At 46.6% G+C, this 23,122-nt stretch overlaps 1 protein-coding gene across 1 annotated transcript in view; it reads right to left on the bottom strand.

The window, feature by feature from the left end:
• The window catches only part of LOC137528723 (class I histocompatibility antigen, F10 alpha chain-like), an 83,156-nt gene extending 61,075 nt beyond the window's left edge, over nt 1-22,081 (bottom strand). Inside the window, exons 1-2 of the mRNA XM_068250234.1 lie at nt 21,941-22,081; nt 611-871 (exon numbers count right to left, since the gene is read on the bottom strand). Coding sequence (XP_068106335.1) covers nt 611-871; nt 21,941-22,052 — 373 coding nt within the window. The 5' untranslated portion in view covers nt 22,053-22,081. The remainder of the gene's footprint in view (nt 1-610; nt 872-21,940) is intronic.
• Nucleotides 22,082-23,122: the final 1,041 nt, after the last annotated feature.

The raw sequence follows: 23,122 nt of genomic DNA, 5'->3' as shown, positions 1-23,122 counted from the left end.
GTGTCTCTCCTGTGTCCCTGTCTCTCTCCGTGTCCCTGTCTCTCTCCCTGGCTATCTATACTGAGGCACCTACTCTTGGCTACCTATACTGAGGTACCTATTCCTGACTACCTATACTGGGGCACCTATTCCTGGCAGCACCTATTATTATTATGTAGTATTTATATAACACCAACATCTTCCTCAGCACTGTACAGAGTATATTGTCTTGTCACTAACTGACCCTCAGAGGAACTCACAATCTAATCCCTACCTGGCTACCTATACTGGGAGCACCTATTCCGGGGTTACCTATACTGGAACACCGATACCTGGCTACCTATACCCTAGGTACCTATACCTGGCTATTTAATGTAGGGGGGGGGGCAGGTCCAAATTCCGCATCGGGGCCCTGAGGTTTGTAGCTACGCCACTGCCAGTTTATCTAACCTTTCTTGGTAAGTGAGACCTTCCATCCCACGTATCAATTTTGTTGCTCGTCTCTGCACCTGCTCTAAAACTGCAATATCTTTTTTGTAATTAGCTTCATAATCTGCAATGGGCATTGCTATTGCACTGTTAGAGCTAACCTACAGTCACCCTTTAACACACACCGTAATAATTATCTTACCTCCAGTTTGGTTGAATCGGCTCATCAGCACCTGCACTCTGCGCCTGTACACAGCCTCAGCACCTTGATTAATTTTGGTGTTTCTTTCCCAGTACTCAGGATCCAGTTTCTTCACCCATTCTGTCATAGGAAGACACTGGCGGGTGCTACTGTTATAATTTGTGATCTCCCTGTCGTCCACATATCCCACAGAGGAGAAGAAAAATAGCCCAGATCCTGGAGCTGAGACTGCTGTTCTGCAGTACCGCAGCGAGTGACTGTCTGAGGAGGAGACAGAAAGAGAGCGCTGATCATACATTGCAGCACAATTGTTACGGGTGCATGCACAAATCAGCAAGTGACCACTGACCACTATTTGCAGCAATACTGAAGACTGGGCAGTGGGCACAGGAATATGGTAAAATATAATACTTTATTAGAATAGTGCACTATATACAAGTGAAAATAAAACATAAGCAAAAAACACGCCACAAGAATCAAATCCTCGAATACAAAGAATCCTAACTAGCTATCTAATAGCAAACAAGAAGTATTTACAAATATACAAGGCAAGAAAATAAGCAAGCAGAAGATTGGTCAAAATTCAGATCGGGAACAAACCAAGAGTAACTAGAGCAGGCAGGTACAGAGGCAAGGAACAGATCAAGGGAGAGACCAGGAGTTCAGCAACACCAGATAGTACTGGATATTTTGGCAACTGGAAAGAGGAAAGGGCAGTCCTTAAAGTGAACCTCCAGACTAAAAATCTACTCAGCAGCACGGAAAAGGCTTGGTGTTTCTTTAACAGTTTTACAGCATCAGAACTTTGTTTTAATTACCTTAGCCTGATTATTAGCTATACAGAAGCTAAGCTCCGCCTCGTCAAAGAAAACTGCCCGGGCATTTTTCCCCTGATGCTGTGCAAAGCATGATGGGATTTCCTATGTTGTTGTTCTCATTGCCTAGCAACTGGGAAGGGTGATCAGCACACAGGACAGTTGGAACTGTGTTTTATGCTCCCTGGCACCTAATTTCAACCAAAAACATGCCTGCCCCCATGGAATGACAAACATTTGCCTGTTCTTTTAAAACGGGGTGGGTAAGAGATTATATTACCTATCTATTTTAATTAACATAGCTAATGTAACTTAATGACAGAATGTTTGTTTAGGCTGAAGTTCCGCTTTAAATAGACAATGCATTTAGCATAAACAAGATGCAGCTGGTGAGTGATCCTGCTGAGCCTGCTCTTTTGCAACACCTGCAGGCAGGGCCGGGCCGAGGCAGAGGCTGGAAGAGGCTCCAGCCTCAGTGCGCAGTGTAGGAGGGGGCGCACAATTCATTCAGCTGTCATTCGCAATTGTGTTTGAAGCACAAAGAAATAAGAAAAGGGCATGCACAGCAGTGACTGCAAGCCAGATAACTAGAGATTAAGGTGTTGGGGATGTTGGGGGCCCTGGGGCGCCTCTTAGTCTAATAGCAATTAGTGTGTGACAGCTAGGGTGGGAGGGATGGGGGGGCGCACTTTGCTGTCTCAGCCTTGGGTGCTGAAGGACATTGTCCCGGCTCTGCCTGCAGGTCTGCCAAAGAATTGCAAGTCTTTGACGAAGGCCACCTGCTGGTGAACCATAGAAGGTTACATAGCCCTGGCAAGCACTGCCACCAGCAGGCAGAACTGGAAAATGCAGGATTCGTAACAACAATGCATACTATCATAAGAATGTGCAGGCTTAAAAAGTTGCACAGGCATCGTCTCCCCATTAGAAATGTAGCCATCATGCAACCAATATAACAAGTAGAGCCATTATATCCCTATATCAAATGCATGCATTGTGTTATCCATTTAACAAAGCAATAGCAATTGAATCTCCATATAATAAGGCCCTTGTGGAATCACTACAGCCTTGTTGGTTCCCATCACGCTGTATAGGCCGGAGTCCTCTCTTCTCCATCCTTCCTCCCTGCAGAGTTGCGAGCTGGCAGCAGGGGATAGGCTGGCACGTCCCGACATCCTGTCACGTGACGCTCTGTTGCCTTGGAGATGCGACGCGGGATTCGGCGACTGAGGTGAGTTTCAAATCCACCGCCGCCCACTTGTAACTCTGCAGGGAGGGAGGGGACAAAATTTAAGGAATGCGGCCCGTGGTCCGCAGCATGTGGCCCAGGCCGCTTAAACTTTGCCCAACCCCCTGACCTATTCAGTAATTCAGTAGGAGACCCTGGGGAAGATTTACTAACACTGCTGCTGCTTATAGAGCGCGCCCTAGTGGTTGCAGCTCTGGCGCTTTGAGTCCGCCAAGAGAAAAGCACAATATAAATGTTATTTGTCTTGACTACAGGGCTCATATGCAATTCACTTTTTCTCCTGAGTTTTCTACTACTAGGTGGTATTTTCACACCTTGTCATAAAATGCCTTTTAAGTCACCAGCAAGCATATATATTATATATATATATATACTCAAAATACATTTGATATTACTTATTCAATTGTAATATGCTGAAAAGTTAGTTTAAAGAGACTCCGTAACAAAAATTTCATCCTGTTTTTTATCATCCTACAAGTTCCAAAAGCTATTCTAATGTGTTCTGGCTTACTGCAGTAAGTTCTACTATCACAGTCTCTGTAATAAATCAATGTATCTTTCCCCTGTCAGACTTGTCAGCCTGTGTCTGGAAGGCTGCCAAGTTCTTCAGTGTTGTGGTTCTGATATGAACTCCCCTTTCCAGGCCCCTCTCTGCACACTGCCTGTGTATTGTTTAGATTATGGCAGATTTTCTCTTCTCTCTCATCTTTTACAAGCTGGATAAACCATCCTCTGAGCTGGCTGGGCTTTCACATACTGAGGATTACAGACAAGGGCAAAGCTGTTTGCAGGAAGAAAAGAGCAGCCTGAAACTTCAGTGCATGAGATTCTGCAGGGGGCAAGAAACACACAAATGATCTCTTGAGATTCAAAAGGAAGGCTGTATACAGCCTGCTTGTGTATGGATGTATTTTCTATGTGTGGACATACTGTACATCAACCTACTTCCTGTTTTGGTGGCCATTTTGTTTGTTTATAAACAAACCTTTTAAAACTGTTTTTAACCACTTTTAATGCGGTGGGGAGCGGCAAAATTGTGACAGAGGGGAATAGGAAATGTCCCCTAATGCACTGGTATGTTTACTTTTGTGCGATTTTAACAATACAGATTCTCTTTAAAGAGAAGATGAAAATGATCTCCTGGGAGATAACTCAGGTGGAAAAGTTAGTTGTATATGGGCCCAGGCCTCTATGGAATTACTATAGCTACATGGGGGTCCCATCATGCTGTACACCCCTTTATGTAATGATTTAACATCATTTGTCATTTCTGACACCTTATGGCTGCACCGCATACCTTCGTCAACAATTTTGTTTGTTAAATACTTTTCTTTGTACATATCATACGTGCACACCCAAACATTCTCAGAGGATATGAAAATTCTTTTCTTTTACAGTAAAGCTGGCCATACACTGGCCCGATTTGCCGCCGTTTCGACAGCAGATTCGATCACTGGGATCGAATCTGCTGCCAATCGTTCGCGCTACACGCCGAATTTCGATCCATTTCGTCCGATCCCGTCGATCGCTCCGTGCGGAAAACTACTGTCGATCGCCTGCGGGTAGGGAGCGCGTCGCTAGCGGCGTTCGAGTACCCGACGACCGACGCAATAGAGCTGCATACATTACCTGCTCCGCCGGCACGACTACCCCCGGTCACCGCTGCTCCGTGTCCGCGCTGGTCTCCGGCATGCTTCAGTTCCTCCTGCCCGGCAGGAAGTTTAAACAGTAGAGGGCGCTCTACTGTTTAAACTTCCTGCCGGGCAGGAAGAAGTAAAGCATGCCGGACCCGGAGACCAGAGCGGAGAAGACAGCGGAGACCTCGGGACTGGAGTCGCGCCGGCGGAGCAGGTAATGTATGCGGGCGGGGGGAGCGGCGGCAGCACCACCACCACCACAACAGATTGTGAACGGTTTCAGGCTGAAATCGGTTCACAATCTGTTTGCAGTAAAGGTAGCCATACGATCCCTCTCTGATCAGATTCGATCAGAGAGGGATCTATCTGTTGGTCGAATCTGATGGCAAATCGACCAGTGTATGGCTACCTTAAAAGTTAATATTCACTTTCTTCCTTAAAGGGGAACTTCAGCCTAAACAAACATACTATTATTAAGTTACATTAGTTATGTTAATTAGAATAGATAGGTAATATAATCTTTTACTAACACTGTTTTAAAAGAACAGGCAAATGTTTGTGATTCATGGGGGCTGCCATCTTTGTCATGGGGGCAGCCATCTTTTTGGTTGAAAGGAGGTGACAAGGAGCAGGAGACACAGTTCCAACTGTCCTGTGTCCTGATAACCCCTCCCAGCTGCACACACTAGGCTTCAAATGTCAAATTCAAAATGTAAAAAAAAAAATAATTGCACCAAAACAGCAGAACGAGAACAACATCATCAGAAATCCCATCATGCTTTGCACAGCATAAGGGGAAAACTGCCCGGGCAGTTTTCTTCTGTGCAGCTAAAAATGAGGCTTGTATTAGAGAAACAAGGTTCTGATGCTGTGAAACTGTTAAAGAAACACCAGGCCTTTTCAGTGCTGCTGAGTCGATTTTTAGTCTGGAGGTTCACTTTAAAGACTTCAGTTTATTTTTTTCTTCTATGATACCGAAAAAAGTTTGACTTATGCAGAACAGAAAAAAAAGATGTACAACAACATGGAGGAAAAAAATCAAAGAATCTTATGAAATGTATGTAGTAAACAGGTAAAGTGACTGAAAAGACTTACATGAAACACACTGAAATGTGAGACAGGTAGTCCCCGATTTACGGACGCCTGACTTACGAACGACACGCCGATATGAACAGCATGGATTCTCTGTTTCCATCGTGGATTTTGCCTGCCGAGTAAGAGGTGAGTTTGGGGTGATTTAGGGTGTTTTCAGCCGCGGTTCTGCTGCGTTTTAAGAGGGGCAATAATGTTAATGAGGTTTTTAAAGTAAAAACCTCATTTTTGGGAGACTTCAGAGTCTCTAAGTTCTTTCTTTTCAATACATTTACAAAACTATCTGAAATTCTTTTTTCACTTGACAATTATGAGGTGTGGAGTGTATATTAATACAGGGGAGAGGGGGGGTAATTTAAACAATTGAAGCATTATGCTGCATCATCATGAAATTGAAATAAAAAACTGGAGGTGGTCAGAATACACATCATGCCTAAAAGCTCTTCTCATCAGCCCATCGATGTTCGTGAGCTCTGTCCCAATGTGGCCATCTGGCAAGAGATATCCCTGGGAGAACTCTATAGGTGAAACTCGAAAAATTAGAACATCATGCAAAAGTCCATTTATTTCAGTAATTCAACTTACCCACTTACCGCTCTGGCGGCGGTATATCTACGCCCCCTGGGAGGACTGTACCCGTTCCAGGGGTGTAGATATACACCTCCGGCTGCGATCTCATCGCCACCAGTTAGTAGACACATCAGTTCCAATTCACCGCTCTAAGCGCCTGTGATCAATCATCACCGGCATCAATAAGGTGCTGTGGTCATTGACAAACTGAAGGTAAAACAAACACACATTACTTCCTGTTGGGGTACTAACAGTATGCACAGGAAGATAAAGTGGGGGGGGGACATCTAGTGGCCAAATATTAAAAATACATGCAATAAAAATACACAAAATACCCCAATAAATTAGTCCCTTACCTCCCCTCCCATAGTTACCCAAATAAAACAATTGTATAAAAAAATAAAAAAGTGACATTTAAAAAACAAAACAAAACTTAAGTTACCTTAAGGACTCAACTTTTTTAATATGTACACTCACCTAAAGGATTATTAGGAACACCTGTTCAATTTCTCATTAATGCAATTATCAAATCAACCAATCACATGGCAGTTGCGTCAATGCTTTAAGGGTTGTGGTCCTGGTCAAGACGATCTCCTGAACTCCAAACTGAATGTCAGAATGGGAAAGAAAGGTGATTTAAGCAATTTTGAGTGTGGCATGGTTGCTGGTGCCAGACGGGCCGGTCTGAGTATTTCACAATCTGCTCAGTTACTGGGATTTTCACTCACAACCATTTCTAGGGTTTACAAAGAATGGTGTGAAAAGGGAAAAACATCCAGTATATAGCAGTCCAGTGGGCAAAACTGCCTTGTTGATGCTAGAGGTCAGAGGAGAATGGGCCAACTGATTCTAACTGATAGAGGCGCAACGTTGAATGAAATAACCACTCGTTACAACCGAGGTACGCAGCAAAGCATTTGTGGACCCACAACACGCACAACCTTAAGGCGGCTGGGCTACAACAGCAGAATGAGAACATGGATCCATCATGCCTTGCTACCACTGTGCAGGCTGGTGGTGGTGGTGTAATGGTCTGGGGGATTTTTTCTTGGCACACTTTAGGCCCCTTAGTGCCAATTGGGCATTGTTTAAATGCCACGGGCTACCTGAGCATTGTTTCTGACCATGTCCATCCCTTCATGACCACCATGTGCCTCTGATGGCTGCTTCCAGCAGTATAATGCACCATGTCATAAAGCTTGAATCATTGCAAATTGGTTTCTTGAACATGACAATGAGTTCACTGTACTAAAATGGCTCCCAAAGTCACCAGATCGCAACCCAATAGAGCATCTTTGGGATATGATGACACGGGAGCTTCGTGCCCTGGATGTGCATCCCACAAATCTCCATCAACTGCAAGCTGCTATCCTATCAATATGGGCCAACATTTCTAAAGAATGCTTTCAGCACCTTGTTGAATCAATGCCACGTAGAATTAAGGCAGTTCTGAAGGTGAAAGGGGGTCAAACTTGTTAAAGCCAAGAAAAAAAAAGAAAATGTGGCACTTCCCCTTTAGCGTGATACTCAAAGGTGAGAAATCATCTACTAGTGGCAAACACCTTATACATTCAACCTGCTATCTCTTCCACTAGCTTGCTTGACATGTGCTCCAATTATACACAAAGGAAGAAAGTCTGGCATATCTTGTATATCAGTAGAAAAGAAGCGTGCACCCTCCATCACTAACTTGGCACATTTATTTGCAAGAAATCACAGACATTGTGGAGTGAGATATAACATCAAACGTTGTGTACCTTTAAATGTCACATGGATGTTGCTGGTGTTGGAGGTGGGAGTAGGGGACAACGGTGGGCCTAGCGTTACATGGGCGCAACGTTTCATGTTATATCTCACTCCACAATGTCTGTTTGTGACTACTTGCAAATAAAGCTAGTGACGGAGGGTGCAAGCTTCTTTTCTACTGATATACAAGAAAGGGGGTCAAACACCATATTAGTATGGTCGGTGTTCCTAATAATCTTTTAGGTGAGTGTATGTCATGAGGGTATATTACTGTTATTTTTGCACATAAGGGTTTGTAATTAGTGACGGACGCAAAAAGGAAAAAATACACCTTAACTTCCAAATAAAATATTGTTCCATACATTGTACTAGGGACATACAGTATTTTACATTTTGTAATAACCAGGACAAATGGGTGAGCAAAATGTGTGGGTTATCCACAGCATCCTGTCTCCTGTAGCGTGGATCGGGGGGAGGCCCTAGAGCTGTGCAGCCGCGGCCGGCTCAAGCGGCCATTGTACTGCAGGCAGGAGAGCCCGACCCGGGCTGTGGGGTCGGGAGCCGGCCCGGGGGGCTAATGAGCAGCGGGGACCCGGCGGAACCCTTTGCAGGTGTTTTGGATTAATTAGCTGATTAGAGTCTGACACTTTGAACCTAGAATATTGAACATTTTCACAATAATCGAATGGTCTGAGATCTTGATTTGGGGGTTTTCATAAGCTGTAAGCCATAATCATCAACATTATAACCTACTAGCCGACCCGCGTCGTAGCATACGCCGCATCTTCTATCTATCTAATAGAGTACGTGCCTCAACCTTGAAGCAAGAAGAATAAAGGTGGGTACACACATCAGATAAAAGTCTTTGGAAAATCAAAGATCACAGACCAATCTTACCACCCTTCATGTAGTATGAGAGCCATACCTACACAGTCTATTCTATGGAGCTGAACTCCACATCAGATAGAAATCTTTGCAAGATGCTGCACACACAGATGCTGTACAGACACAAAAGATCAGTATCTGCAAAAGATCAGTTCCTGCAAAAGATCAGTACCTACAAAATACATTCATAGTCTATATCTGCAGATCTCATACACACCTTGTTTAACGGACAATCATCTGCAGATCAGATCAACCAGGATGGATCTTTGGATCTGCAGATGATTGTCTGATCTGCAGATGAATGTCCGTCAAACAAGGTGTGTATTATGCTGGGCATACATGGTACATTTTCTACCGTGTAATCGAGCGCTTTCTTATTTTCCACTCGTTTCTTCTTTTGTCCTGCCCGCCGGTATCGAGCGCAGAATCGATCCGGCGGGGTATCGGACACGTCGGAAATTATCAATCAGCGGCTCGATTACATGGTAGAAAACATACCGTGTATGCCCAGCATGAGATCTGCAGATATCATAGACTATGAATGCATTTTGCAGAAACTGATTTTTTGCAGGAACAGATCTTTTGCAGATACTGATCTGTTGCATGTGTACAGCATCTTTGTGTGCAGCATCTTGCAAAAATTTTTATCTGACGGGGAGTTCAGCTCAATAGAATAGACTGTGTAGGTATGGCTCTCATACTACATGGAAGGGGGTAACATTGGTCTGTGATCTTTCATTTTCCAAAGTCTTTTATCTGATGTGTGTACCCACCTTTAGGCTTTCCATTAGAAAATGTATGCGTGCTCAAACACCAAGTTTAACCCTAGCAAGTCTGGCTTTCCAAATCTGGCCTAATTGGCTATTAATGAGGCAATGCTCATGCAAATATGCATTTGCTTTCGCATGCCAAACTATGCAGGGTCAAAAAACCAATACTGCAAAGCGGTCGCCCTGCGGGAATAAGTTCATGCTACATTAGCACTATCCAGGAGCGCCACGGGGAGGATTCCCAATGCCCCCCTTTTTATACAACCGGGGGGACCGCAGGGTCCCAGGCTCTCTCACTGCCTGGGAACCACAGTGGCACCCCGGAGGGGGAGGCTGGGTGGCGCAGCCAACCCCCCCCCAAGTGTGGCCAGAGCCAGGGAGAGCCGTCCGCACCCACCTCCCAATATTAAAAACAGGCACTTACCTTAACGTCCATTGCGTTCTGCTACATGCGCATTAATTTTCTCATGGAAAGCATTTTTTGCAGTTTGTATCCTTTGGAGGCAGGTGGTGGATGGCTTGCTCTGGTGGTGTGAGCCCTGGAGTGAGTAGTCTGCGCCTGTCCTCCCCCCCCCCCCCCTCTGGAGTGTTGTATGTGAGCCAGCCCTGAGCTCTAAAGCTTGGGGTGACCCATGCTTCACTCCTTTCTCATGTGGTGCCCCCAAGTTAATGCGCATGTAGCAGAACGCAATGGACGTTAAGGTAAGTGCCTGTTTCTAATATTGGGAGGTGGGTGCAGACGGCTCTCCCGGCACTGGCCACGCTTGGGGGGGGTCGCCTGCACCACCTAGCCTCCCCCTCCGGGATGCCGTTGTGGTTCCCAGGCAGTGAGAGAGCCTGGGACCCGCGGTCCCCCCGATTGTATAAAAAGGGGGCATTGGGAATCCTCCCTGTGGCGCTCCTGGATAGTGCTAATGTAGCATGTAGCAGTTTCGCATCGAAAATCCCGTTTTCGTTTTTGGCGAATTTTCATGAAAATCTTCAGAAATATTTGCGTTTTCGACCAGCATCGAAAATTCATTGTATGCGGATGCTTATGCCCTTATGCGGAAAAATGTCCACAATAATCCGCATGGAAATTCAGTCTATGCGGAAGTTTATACGGAAAAATGTCCGCAATGATGCGCAAGAAACTTCTCTGAATGCGGACGCTAATGCCCTTATGCGGAAAATGTCAGCAATAATACGCAAGTAACGCGAAAATGACTGGCATTAGGAGAAAATTAACGCGAAAAAATTAGATGAAAAATTTGCTTGTCACGAAATTAGGCGAAAATTCGGTAAAAATTTGTCGAAACAAATTTTTGCATTTTCGCTCATCACTGGCATGTAGCAGGGCGACCGCTTTGCGGTATTGGTTTTTTGACCCTGCATAGTTTGGCATGCAAAAGCAAATTTGCATTAGCATTGCCTCATGAATAGCCAATTAGGCCAGATTTGCAAAGCCAGACTTGCTAGGGTAGGCCTCTTTACCACGGACAGTTGATAGGCAGTAAAATGCCTCTCAAACTCTTACAACTGCTCACTACTGCCCGGTAACAGCTTGCTGCTGCCTGGTAACTGCTTGCTGCTGCCTGGTAACTGCTTGCTGCTGTCTGGTAACTGCTTGCTGCTGCCTGGTAACTGCTTACTGCTGCCTGGTAACTGCTTACTGCTGCCTGGTAACTGCTCGCTGCTGCCTGGTAACTGCTCGCTGCTGCCTGGTAACTGCTCGCTGCTGCCTGGTAACTGCTTGCTGCTGCCTGATAACTGCTTGCTGCTGCCTGGTAACTGCTTGCTGCTGCCTGATAACTGCTCACTGCTGCCTGGTAACTGCTTGCTGCTGCCTGATAACTGCTCACTGCTGCCTGGTAACTGCTTGCTGCTGCCTGATATCTGCTTGCTGCTGCCTGGTAACTGCTTGCTGCTGCCTGGTAACAGCTTGCTGAGCACACAGCTCAACAGTCCGTGGAAAAGAGGCCTTAAACTTGGTAATTGAGCAAGCATAAATTTTCTCATGCAAAGTACTTCTTCTTCTTGCTCCAAGGTTGAGGCACTTAGTCTATTATATATATAGATAGATGACTTTGACTTTTGCACAATATTCTAATTTTTCGAGTTTCACCTGTATATTGTTTCTTTTCAAGAATACAGCTTGCTACTGTCAGCCAATGGGAGCAGATTACTGAGGGGGTGTGGCCGGCCAGCAGAATTGATCAGTGAAGTCTCCCTACATGCAAAAGTAAAATGTGGCATTTCAGAGACAGGGCCGGTTCTAGACTTTTTGCTGCCTGAGGCAAACTTGTGAGGATGGAATGATCACACAGCACCCAACAATTTGCTCTGCTTCATTTAATGTTCACACATGACATGCTGCAGCTCAACACAATAGCACACTTGGCTGGCTGTGAGTGTGTCACAAAGCAACTGCTCACCCTCAGCCACTCCATTCCTCCTCAATCAGGACAGCAGTGCCACCTCCTCCCTTCTGCTGTGCAAGTCAAATGAAACACTGCTGTTCTCCTGCCTCCCCCCTCCTCGCTCACTGTCAGACTCCTCACACAGCACAACAAGCTGCTTTTCCCCAATGATGACCTTTTCACCTCGCTCTCCTCCTACTCTGGCTGCATGCTGTTAGTGTAAACACACAGTACAAACATGCTGCCCCTGTAATCTCTGTGCCTGATGCAGATGTTTCACCTTGCTTCATGAGAGAACCAGCCCTGTTTAACAGTGAAGCCAGATATGGAGAAATAATGATTTAGCGTTAATTTAGCCACACAAGATGTGGACACAGGTCAGGTGCATTTGAAAAATGTTATGAGTTGAAGTAGAAAGTGAAAGCTGGTAAATTATTTCACATTCCTTGTGAGTTCAGCTCAGTGACAGTTGGTGGTTTGTCTTCAAATGAGATCTCTGACAGGAAATCACCTCACTGGTTGGACTATACCCATCCCCCATAGTGCCATTTTACACATCATCTTCTCTTACAGGAACTGCCTGAGGATGGAATATGCCCACCCCCTCACAATGCTTTCATTTTACCCAATGCACAAACCTTTTTGCACTATTAACCCGTTTTTGGACATACCGTAGAAACTACATGCTAAAAAGAGCTTGTGTAAGTTCCTGCCAGGCAGGAAGGACTTCACTGGGATTCCCGTTGCACTGCACTCCCGCTGTCGACACTGTGTCGCCCATTGACTTACATTACTGACCATCCAGACCATAGAGAGCCAGGTGAACAGAAACAGGCCTGTCCATTTCTTCATGTTAGAGCACTGAGCACCTTCCCTCTGACAGCTTCGCACTGCTGCAGAATCCAGGTATATGCCCTAGGCAGGGCACAATGAGAAGACCTTACCATCTACCACAAATGATGTTGTGACCTGAATCAGAGTTTAAAGGCCACAGCTTTATTGCAATTATTGATTAAACATTAGCAAAAAACATTAATAAGAGCACATGCTCTGCAAGGGAAGCAGGAAAGTTGGTCCTATGCGGCATGTGGACTAAGTGGGTGCCGCCCATAGATGCCAATGTATTTTATCGGCATTTGGGTGCCGAAGTGGAAATTTGGGTGTCTGGTAGCCCGCTATATATCAAGCACCGCGGGCTATCGAATGGTGATATATCTATAGGCGCCTATGGTCGACGCCAGATAATTTACTTTTATTTTGCAGCAAAGTTGGTGGTGGCAAGTGGGGGAGGGGGCGGGTGGTTAGGAGCCACGGAGGTAGTTTTAGCCTGAAACTATGATCCATTTTGTTGTTGGTGCCGTTTCTGTAACACACCCTCCCCCTGCCCCCGATACATAACCCTTAAAACCCATCTGCCTGCACAAACTACCTACTTGACACCTGACCCACGTCTGTGCTGGCTGGATTCTGTGGTGCCTCTACGGGGAATGTTGCTGTGTGGTGCCATGTTGGGTGCTGTGGTGCCATGCTGGATGCTGTTGTGCCCCTATGGGAAATTCTGGGTGCTGTGTGGTGCCATGCTGGGTGCTGTGGTGCCTCTATGGGGCATGCTGGCTGGTGTGGTGACATGCTGGAAGTTGTGGTGCGTGTAGCCTCCATAGGAGCGTGCATCGTTGGGTGTGTTCTCACTCCTCACTGTGTCTCAGTCCAACCCCCCTAGCAGAGTAGAAGAACTACTCGTCTTCTTTTCTCTCTGCTCTCTAAGTCTGGAGACATCCGCTGTAACTGGTGATTCTCCCCTAGCATCTGAGAATCTAGGAGCTCTAGCATCTGATTCATTCTCAAACACTAGAGGAGAAGCCGGGAAGAAAAGATGTCTGTAGAATCTGAAGACCAAGCGTCCGGAGGTGAGTACTGCTGCCAGCTGCCTGACTGTGCCTGGGGGACATTCGGGGCACCACAGAATAGATACGGGGCACGTGCCACTGATCTTTGGGGCCGGCGCTCTGACGTCATCGGACGTCCTCCGGGCTCTACTGCGCAGGCGCAGAACTACTGCGCATGCGCAGTAGAGCCCGGAGGACGTCCGATGACGTCAGAGCGCCGGCGTGGGACGCAGAAGTTCCAGGCCTTGGAGCGCAGAAGAGCCCGACCTGGCAGCCGGCCTGGCCAGGTCGGGTCGGCCACCGGAGACCACCGGGAGCCTGCGGAGCGGCGGCGAGTGCACCTCCTGCCTGCCACGGGCTGGAGGAAGCCCCAGGTAAGTGGAAATTGATTTTTATTTTTTACCCACCCTCCCTGAACCTTCCCTTTAATACTTGCCAGTAAATGTGAATTCACAAAGATTTCAAAAAGCCAAGATCAGCAGCACCACTCTTGAAGAAATAGCTCTTTATTCAGACACATAATTAAAATCACATGCCAGTAAAATGGGCTTAGACGCAGCCCTGTCGCCCAAGTCCACCAAGAGAAGAGCACGACCCAAGTGCTCGTCTTTTGTTTTGGGGGGGCCAGGGCTGCGTCCACTGGGGTGCGCTCTGTGGGCGGTGGTGGTGTTGGGGACACTTGTCTGGGGTCTCCTGCTGAGTGGATGCTGGCTTGCTGAGCAGGCAGAGCCAGGACTCGAACCCTGGACTCCTATGTCAGAGACAGAGCCCTTAACCATTACACTATCCAGCCACCTACAGCCCTCATTGGCTGGGAGTTGCTTTTGGCCAAGCCTACTCTCCTTTACCAGCTATTACCTCCCCTAAGTGATGTCATTGGTGATGTCAGAGGGAGTTCTATTTTTATCTCAGTTCCCCATCAGGTCCTCCTTACTACAGGAACCTGCTGATTGGTCGCTCCTTTTAGATAGTATGCCTGATTGGTCAGCTTGCATCTGACCAGAGGTATATAAAGTGGTGTGTTTATCTAGCATGTCATTATGAGCTTGCAGCTTGACAAAGAAGCATTCAAAACAGCGGCTGTAGCTGCGTCTAAAGCCTCATACACATGAGGCACAAATGTCTGCAGTTGCAAGCAGACAAGAGACAAAGCAGCGACAGTTCATCGCCAGGTCCCCTCTGTGCGACAGCTGTACACACGTAGCACAGAGGGACAGAGATGGGGTGGAGGTCCCCTCTGTGTGACAGCTGTACACACGTAGCACAGAGGGACAGAGATGGGGCGGAGGTCCCCTCTGTGCGACAGCTGTACACACGTAGCACAGAGGGACAGAGATGGGGCGGAGGTCCCCTCTGTGCGACAGCTGTACACACGTAGCACAGAGGGACAGAGATGGGGCGGAGCTCCCCTCTGTGCGACAGCTGTACACACGTAGCACAGAGGGACAGAGATGGGGCGGAGGCCCCTCTGTGCGACAGCTGTACACACGTAGCACAGAGGGACAGAGATGGGGCGGAGGTCCCCTCTGTGCGACAGCTGTACACACGTAGCACAGAGGGACAGAGATGGGGCGGAGGCCCCTCTGTGCGACAGCTGTACACACGTAGCACAGAGGGACAGAGATGGGGCGGAAGCTGTCTGCGGAGGGTTCGTCCCCCCGCCGGATGTTCCCTTCACTGCCTGTTGTCTCTAGTCCCTAGTCCGCATACACACGTCGGTACGCGAGGCAGACTAGGGACGGTTCTTGAGACAGAAGTTGCCGGCGATTGAACCGTTCAATCGCAGAGGGACCTGGCGACAGTCCGTGGCGCGCGCCTCATCCACACATGCGAACTGTCGCACGGACAGGCGCGCACCACATGTAACAAGCTACAGTTGTGCCCCGTGTGTATGGGCCTTAAGCCCATTTTACTGGCATGTGATTTTAATTACATGTCTGAATAAGAGTGGTGCTGCTGATCTTGGCTTTTTGAATTGGTGAACCTTGGGCATCAGGGTCATATCAGCTTTAGCACACTCCTATCTCCATTGGAGTGCTATGTCTAACACTGTGAATTCACAAAGATTTCAGCATTCAGTAAAACAAGTAAAAGTGCAACTAAGACCAGGCTAGAGCTGTCAGTAACTTACAATCAGACATCCAACATGAAGTGCCTCCCTGTCCTGCTACTCGGCCCATTGGTGCCGATATACTGCTGGGCGGTCATCACATGTAACAAAAGACAGATGCAGGAGCAGAGCACATTCAAAATGATTCCCCTGTATCTCTTTAGAGGTATAGGGGAATAGCTGATACACAGGACTAGGGGGAGCCATACTGACTAAAGGGATGCTGGGAATGTGTTTTGAAAAACTTTTACGTAACAAAGCACAGCAGCTGAATGCTAAAGACGAGAGCTCTGCCACCAGCATCCTTCACCCCCGCGCAGTTGCCAAAGACTCCTGTGGGTAAATTATTGCTCGACTCCCACATGTAGGAAAAACTTAGTGAATTCATAAAAAAAGGTCTGAAAACCTGCATTTGGTATTTTAACAAATGCAGGATTATTACCAAACAGCAGTCAGTGAATTGAGGATTTGAGGTCATTCTCTCTGTAAAAGGGAACCAGAGAGGAATGGTTTCTTAAAATAGAAAAAGATTTCATACATACCTGGGGCTTCCTCCAGCCCCATACGCACGGATCGCTCCCACGCCGCCATCCTCCGCTTCCTGGAACCGCCGGTACCGGGCCCGTCACTTCCGGCGGACGCGGCCAATTGTCCGCATCACAGGGGCTCCCTCCATAGCCGTACGCATGCGGCTGCGCAGTAGGCAGCCATATGCGTACGTCTATGGAGGGAGCTCCGTGTGCGGAGAATTGGCCGCGTCTGCCGGCCGACTGGCCAACTCACGGCAATGACTGGACCTGGTACCGGTGGATCCAGGCAGCGGAGGACGGCGGCGTGGGAGCGATCCGTGCGTATGGGGCTGGAGGAAGCCCCAGGTATGTATAAAACCTTTTCTTGATCCTCTATGGTTCCCTTTAAGGGTAATATGAGCATGTGTTTAATTAATTCTGGCAAGTAGAGCAAGAATAAATACAGTAGTTCTTCCCAGAACTCAGATCTCTCTGACATATCAACGTAAAGGAAAATATGAGGAGATAATCGTTTCACAAATATAGCAGCTTGCATTTGCATTTCAGTGGAAGGTACACAAATATTTAGAAACTGATGTCAACGGTGGGCTTATATCAATGCTAATAGGTCTCCTAGTCTTAAACCCCGGGGCCCCCCCCCGCAACAGTCTGTAGACTGAGGACTCTTGTACACTGCAAATTGCAAAACGCAATCACAAACACATTGGGGTTGATTCATTAAGAGCGCGAGTCATGTGCACGCTATGCACGGTAGTGCTGCCTAGCGTGCACAGGTAACTTACATATGCTCCATTCACATAACAGCCACTCCACTCATCCCGGCAGGAGCCTCGTAGGGTCCAATGGCATCATAGGACGTGAACGTGATCCCCATACTTTGATTGGCCCAATAGGCTGCATGTCAATTGACAGGCAGGCTATTGGGCCAATCAAAATGCAGGGATCATGTCCTATAAAGCCAATCGACCCGACAGGGCTCTTGGCAGTATGAGTGGAGCAGCCACCATTTGAAAGGAGCGCGCGTAAGCTGCACTACCATGCATAGCGTGCACACGATTCGCGCTCCTTACATTAAGCTGCGCTGCTTTATGAATCAACCCCATTGCCATTTTGCTGCAATTTTACAATGTAATTTGTCTACTTGTTTTGAATACTATTGGAAAACACAGCAAAATCGTACGTAGTAGAAGACAGAGCTCTCAGGACCATTTGTTCAAAAGGTGCAAGCAGGGGAGGAAAAGAGTTTTTTTTTAATGATTATCACTATTCAAAGCACATATAGAAGTGATCATTACAAGCATGGCCCAATGAAGATCTAATACTGCAGTTAAAGGAGGGCACCCGAAGGACTCTCTAGTTTAGGGGCCCTGGTGCAGTTGCTACCTCTGCAGACCCTATTTTCACTCCTCTGTCTCTGTAGATATATACAGTACAGTAGAGTCCCTGGTTATCCAGAACTCAACTAACAGCAGCATCTAACCAGCACAAACTGCCTGCAGGACTCACAATGGGGAACGCCAACTTCTTAGGATGTTTGTGAGCTCTGCTGTGCTTAAAGGGAAGTGTAAGTGGCATGTGACATGATGAGATAACCATTTGTATATACAGTGCCAAGCACACAAATATATATGCTGTGTTGCTTTTCTTTTTTCTCTGTCTGAAAGAGTTAATATTCAGCTATGCTGAGTTTTTCTCCAGTGGGACTATAGCCTCCTCACTGATAAGAAATTATAACTTTAGTGGTGGAGAACTGAGCTACTGAGAGCAGGGGATAGATAAAAAGGTCAATGGTTCATACATTTTAGCACTCAGAGATAAGGGGCAGACTGTTTCATTGAGCTGAGACAAAACAATAAATCTACTTTTTTTTAAAGTTTTTAAACATAACATAAAATTGTGGGATATCTAAAAGTCATTTTAGGAGTAGGAGGATTAATACAATTATGCATCTCATCAGTTTATTTTTACTTAAAGCGGAACCGAAGAATAAAAAAAAAACAGTGTTTCACTTCCCTGGGGCTTCTGCCAAACCCTTGAAGCCTTCCGGTCTCGCACCGATCCTTCACGATCCTCCGTCCTCCCGCCGCCAGCTAGTTTTGTTACCGTGAACGGCAACTGCACCTGCGTGGCCCTGGACATGCATAGCTTTCTTTGGGTTCTCGTCTGCAATAGCGTCGTGCGCTAATAATGGGATGCTATTGCGGACAGGAAAGCAAAGAAAGCTACGCGTGGCCAGGGTTGCGCAGGCGCAGTTGCCGTCGACTAACAAGTTGGTGGCAACGAAACTAGATGGCGGCAGGAAAACGGAGGATCGTGGAGGATTGGTGCGGGACAGGAAGGCTGCAAGGGGTTGGCAGAAGCCCTAGGTAAGTGAAACACTTTGGTTTTTTTATTCCTCAGTTCCACTTTAAAGAGAATCTGTACTGTCCGATTTGTACAATAAAAAACATACCAATCGAGTCACTGATCTCCTGGATCCCTCTTTGCCGTTTCCGCCGCTCCCTGCCACAATCCTGGCTTTTAATCACTAGTTTTATGCAGTGTTTACAAACAAAAATCATGACCGCTAACCAGAGTGATGTATGTGTAAATATATATGATGTTACAGTATACTACAAGTTCTTATTACATTGTGAATTATCTGCAATCCTGTCAGGGATTCTCAGTTTCTCAGCACGACAAGCTGAAACTGAGAGCAGAGACCTGTCTGTGAGGGATAAACAAAGCACACACACAGAGCCTGCAGAGGGCGTGCAGACGGCATGCATAACTTCTCCCTATCACAGCAGAGGCAGTGCATTCCTCTCTGTGTTGACAAAGCCTGACAAAGGTAACAAGAATAGATATATTGCAGTGCAACTAGAAAAGGCTGCAGTAATCCAGACCACATTAGAACAGGTATAAAAACTTATAGGCGAGAAGAAATAAGGCTGAACATTTTGTTACAGAGTCTCTTCAAGTACCGCTTTAAAGACTGGATTCCACTGCTCCCCCAAGGTTAATATACTTTCAATTACTGTATTTTTACATTTAATACAGAGTTAATGGTATGTATATAGAGTATGTACTGTATAAAGATGTGTTATTATTAGCTAAACCTATTTTTAATATTAAGGGGCCATATACAGTGTATGCATGCCATTTTGTCCCCTAAGTTTTCTCCTAGGAGATCATTTTTTAATCTTCTGTTTACAATAACTTTTTCAACACTCTGTAGTTGAAAAAGTACTTTTGAGTATTTTCTTGCTTGCTGGTGGCTTACAAGGCATTTTATTAATAATGCGTGAATGCGTCACCTGGGAGAAAACTGAGGTGAATTGAATTGCATATGGTCCACAGTCTCAAGCAACCAGAAAGCCGGATAACCGAGACTCTATTGTATCTGCACAGAACCATGTAATAATAACACTGTGCTCATAGTTTTAACCACACTGCTCCTTATCAACATTTTTACAATACAATACAATACAATACAATAACATTTCTATAGCGCTTTTCTCCCATAGGACTCAAAGCGCTTAGGCTCTCTCAGATTCAGTAATTGGTAGTAGGATGAAGTATTCACACAACAAAAGTTATATTTCTGCAAATGCCAAACTGAACAGGTGGGTTTTCAGTCTGGATTTAAACACGTCCAGGGATGGAGCTGTCCTGATCTGTTGAGGTAAGAAGTTCCAAAACGTAGGGGCAGCATGACAGAAGGCTCTGGGACCAAAAGTTTCCAAGTGGACTCTGGGTATGACTAGATTATAAGAACCTGTTGATCTGAGAATGCTGGGATTGCTACGCAGCTGCAACATATCTTTCATGTATCCAGGGCCCAGATTATTCAGGGATTTAAATGTCAGTAGGCCGATCTTGAATAGGACCCTCCATTCTATAGGTAGCCAGTGAAGGGAATGCAGGACTGGCGTTATGTGGCAGTGACGGGGTTGGTTAGCAGTCTGGCAGCAGTATTCTGTATCAGCTGTAGGCGGTACAAGACCTTTTTTGGAAGGCCAGTGTAGAGAGCATTGCAGTAGTCCAGTCGAGATGTGATGCATTGCATTTAAAAATAAGATATATATATATATATATATATATATATATCAATTTAGAGGCTGGGTATAACATTTAGAGCGGGGGCGGGTTTTCCGTAAGGCACTGTAGGCGCTTGCCTACAGGCACCTGATGATGGAGAGGCGGCTCACTCCTGTCCCAAAGAGCCTCCCTCCCTCCTTACCTATGCAAAGTCCTGAGAGGAGCATAAATGATAGTTTACTCTGGCTACCTAATACTAAGGAACACCTGTGGCTGCCTACACTGAGCAGGGGAAGTAGGAAAGAAGTGACATCTGGGCCAGACAGCACACTTGTGGTGCGGTTCAGTTCGGGAGTTTGTGAGTTCAAGGAGGGAGAAGTCTAAGGTGCCAGAACATCTGTGCCTATAGGCTCCTGTGATGTAAATCCGGGCCTGATTTAGATTCATATAAACACAGTTTTAGAAAAGACATTCATCTGTTTACAGCTGAAGAGGAACAGAAGAATTTGGCTCCAAAAATGAGATTGTCGCTCTGGAGATGGGGGGCAATGGACTGTTATGTGTAGTATACACTGAACTTCAGGGGACACCTGTACTAATGCTAGATTGTCAGCAGAGATGGCCAGCCGCCTTGGTGAAGAACAGTCTAGGGCAGGCTTTCTCAACCAGGCCTCCCTGAGTTCTCTGCAGAGGTTCCTTGGCATTTCCCCCCATCGTGGGGGAAGTATGATAGAGCACACTAAGATAGAGGATATTGTAAAAATAATTGCTGAATGGGGACTATAATAATGATGACCACATTACTAAAATGCACTGGAATAAGGAGACAGTATAATGAGGGGCACTGTAATAGGTGGTAATGATGACAAACAGCTACACCTTCTTTTAGAGTTCACGCCTCCTGAAAATTAAATTCAGAGGTTCCTTGAGATCCCAAAAATATTTGCAGGGTTCCTCCCGGTTAAAAAGGTTGAGAAAGACTGGTCTAGTGAGCGTACTCAACATTACTGTGCCTTGTCTTGTCATGTCTTCATGTCATTTACACCTACACTATGGCCTCGATTCATAAAAGTGCTGTCGAGCGGGGAAAGTCGAGCGGGGAAACACCGCTGTCGGTATTTCCGCCTTCAGGGTGGTAATTCATAAAAATGTAGCTAGATGTGACAGGCGTGCGGAGATATTCCGCTGTAGGCAGGCGTTAGGCTGTCAGGAGACATGCGGAAACAGGAGAAGCAGGCGGAATCCCTCCGTGCGGTGTTCTCTCTGCTGCTGCTTGGGAGGTCTGTCCCATTCACTGCACTGTATTCCGCACGCTTCTCGCCACATCAGAGGTAGCGGTAATACCCGTCCGCATACCGCTACCTCTAATCTTTATGAATTAACTACTTGTTACTTTTGCTATGATAATCACCGCGCAAGGCGGTGATTTATCACTCTGCTCGCGTATGTCGGCTTTTCATACGGAAAAAGCCTTTATGAATACAGATTTTGCTGTGTGGTCGGTAAAGTGAGCGGTTTTCTGCATTTCCGAATGCGGGAATGCTTTATGAATCGAGGCCTATGTGTGACAAACATTGAGGAAATATCCCACCACAGATAAACATTCACATCCTCTACTCACCACCATACACGGCTGACACCCCTAAGATAAGCAGGATGAGGGGGGCTATCGTCATCCTCCAGGGGGCTGAATACACTGAGACACCATGAAGACTGTCACCATAACTTCTCATGCACAAACACAGTGACACTATGACTCAGGTTCTGTGCACACAGGAAGCCCCGCCCATGGGATGGGCTCTGCTCTCTGATAGGAGAATGGTTAGTAATATATGTCAGCAGTTATCAGGCAGACAGACAATAACATGAGAGAGCTGTAGCTGGAAAGTGAAAGTAGAATCCTGAGACCTTCTAGGATATGATTATTTTGTACATGTAAAAGGATTGTGCACCTGCAGATGTGACAGAATATGTCTTTACACACAGCACAGCGCATGCAGGTGTGTGACACAGAGGAAACCAAGTGAACAAACTCTGAAATTAGGGTACTTGCAGTTTATATTGTAACTTATGTTGCACCCAGCAGAGCTAAGCAAATTAATTCCGGAGAAGGATAAGTGGGTGACAGGAGCTCACCTGCGTGCTCAGCGGAACAGGTAATTTGGATGTGAAACATGCCACATGAATAGGTGCCCAAGCATATTTAAACAAATTGCAGCTATGGAGAGTAATTTGGGAGTCAGAGGCACCTGAGAACTTAGACTAGCATCGGGTAGCAGCAGAAGTGCTGGAGATCAGCTAATGTGTAGCCAAACTCTATGAAGCAGCAGTGACTATGGCAGTGACTGTGGGGACAGGGATGGTGGAGTTTGGCTACGGTGTAGCCAAGCCCCGAGTAATGGGGGTGGGAACCAGATAGTGGCGGGTACTGCGGGGATAGCAGCAGTGGAGTTTGGCTGTTTTGTAGTAAAACCCTGAGTAGTGGCGGGGTTACCAGGTAGCAGCAGTGACTGCAGGAATAGCGGTGGTGGAGTTCAGCTACTGTGTAGTCTGGGGTAGCAGTGGGGACCCCATTTCAGGGCCGGCGCTACCATAGAGGTAAAGGGGGCAATTGCCTCAGAGCCCTGTAGGGTCCTCACAAGGCGTCTCTCCCCCAATTTAACTGTTGCTTCCCAAGGCCCCTACAGAGACTTGGGCAGAGTAGCATCTCACCTGTCCCAATGAGCACACTCCTCTGTCAGTCTGTGGCTCTGTGCACTCCCATCATCATCACGCCCGCCAGAGCAGGTGAGATGCTACTCTG

The sequence above is a fragment of the Hyperolius riggenbachi genome, chromosome 8 (assembly GCF_040937935.1).
Source record: "Hyperolius riggenbachi isolate aHypRig1 chromosome 8, aHypRig1.pri, whole genome shotgun sequence".
Taxonomy (NCBI): Eukaryota; Metazoa; Chordata; class Amphibia; order Anura; family Hyperoliidae; genus Hyperolius; species Hyperolius riggenbachi.
Note: the sequence above shows the minus strand (reverse complement) of the source record. Positions and strands in the feature narration are given on the sequence as shown.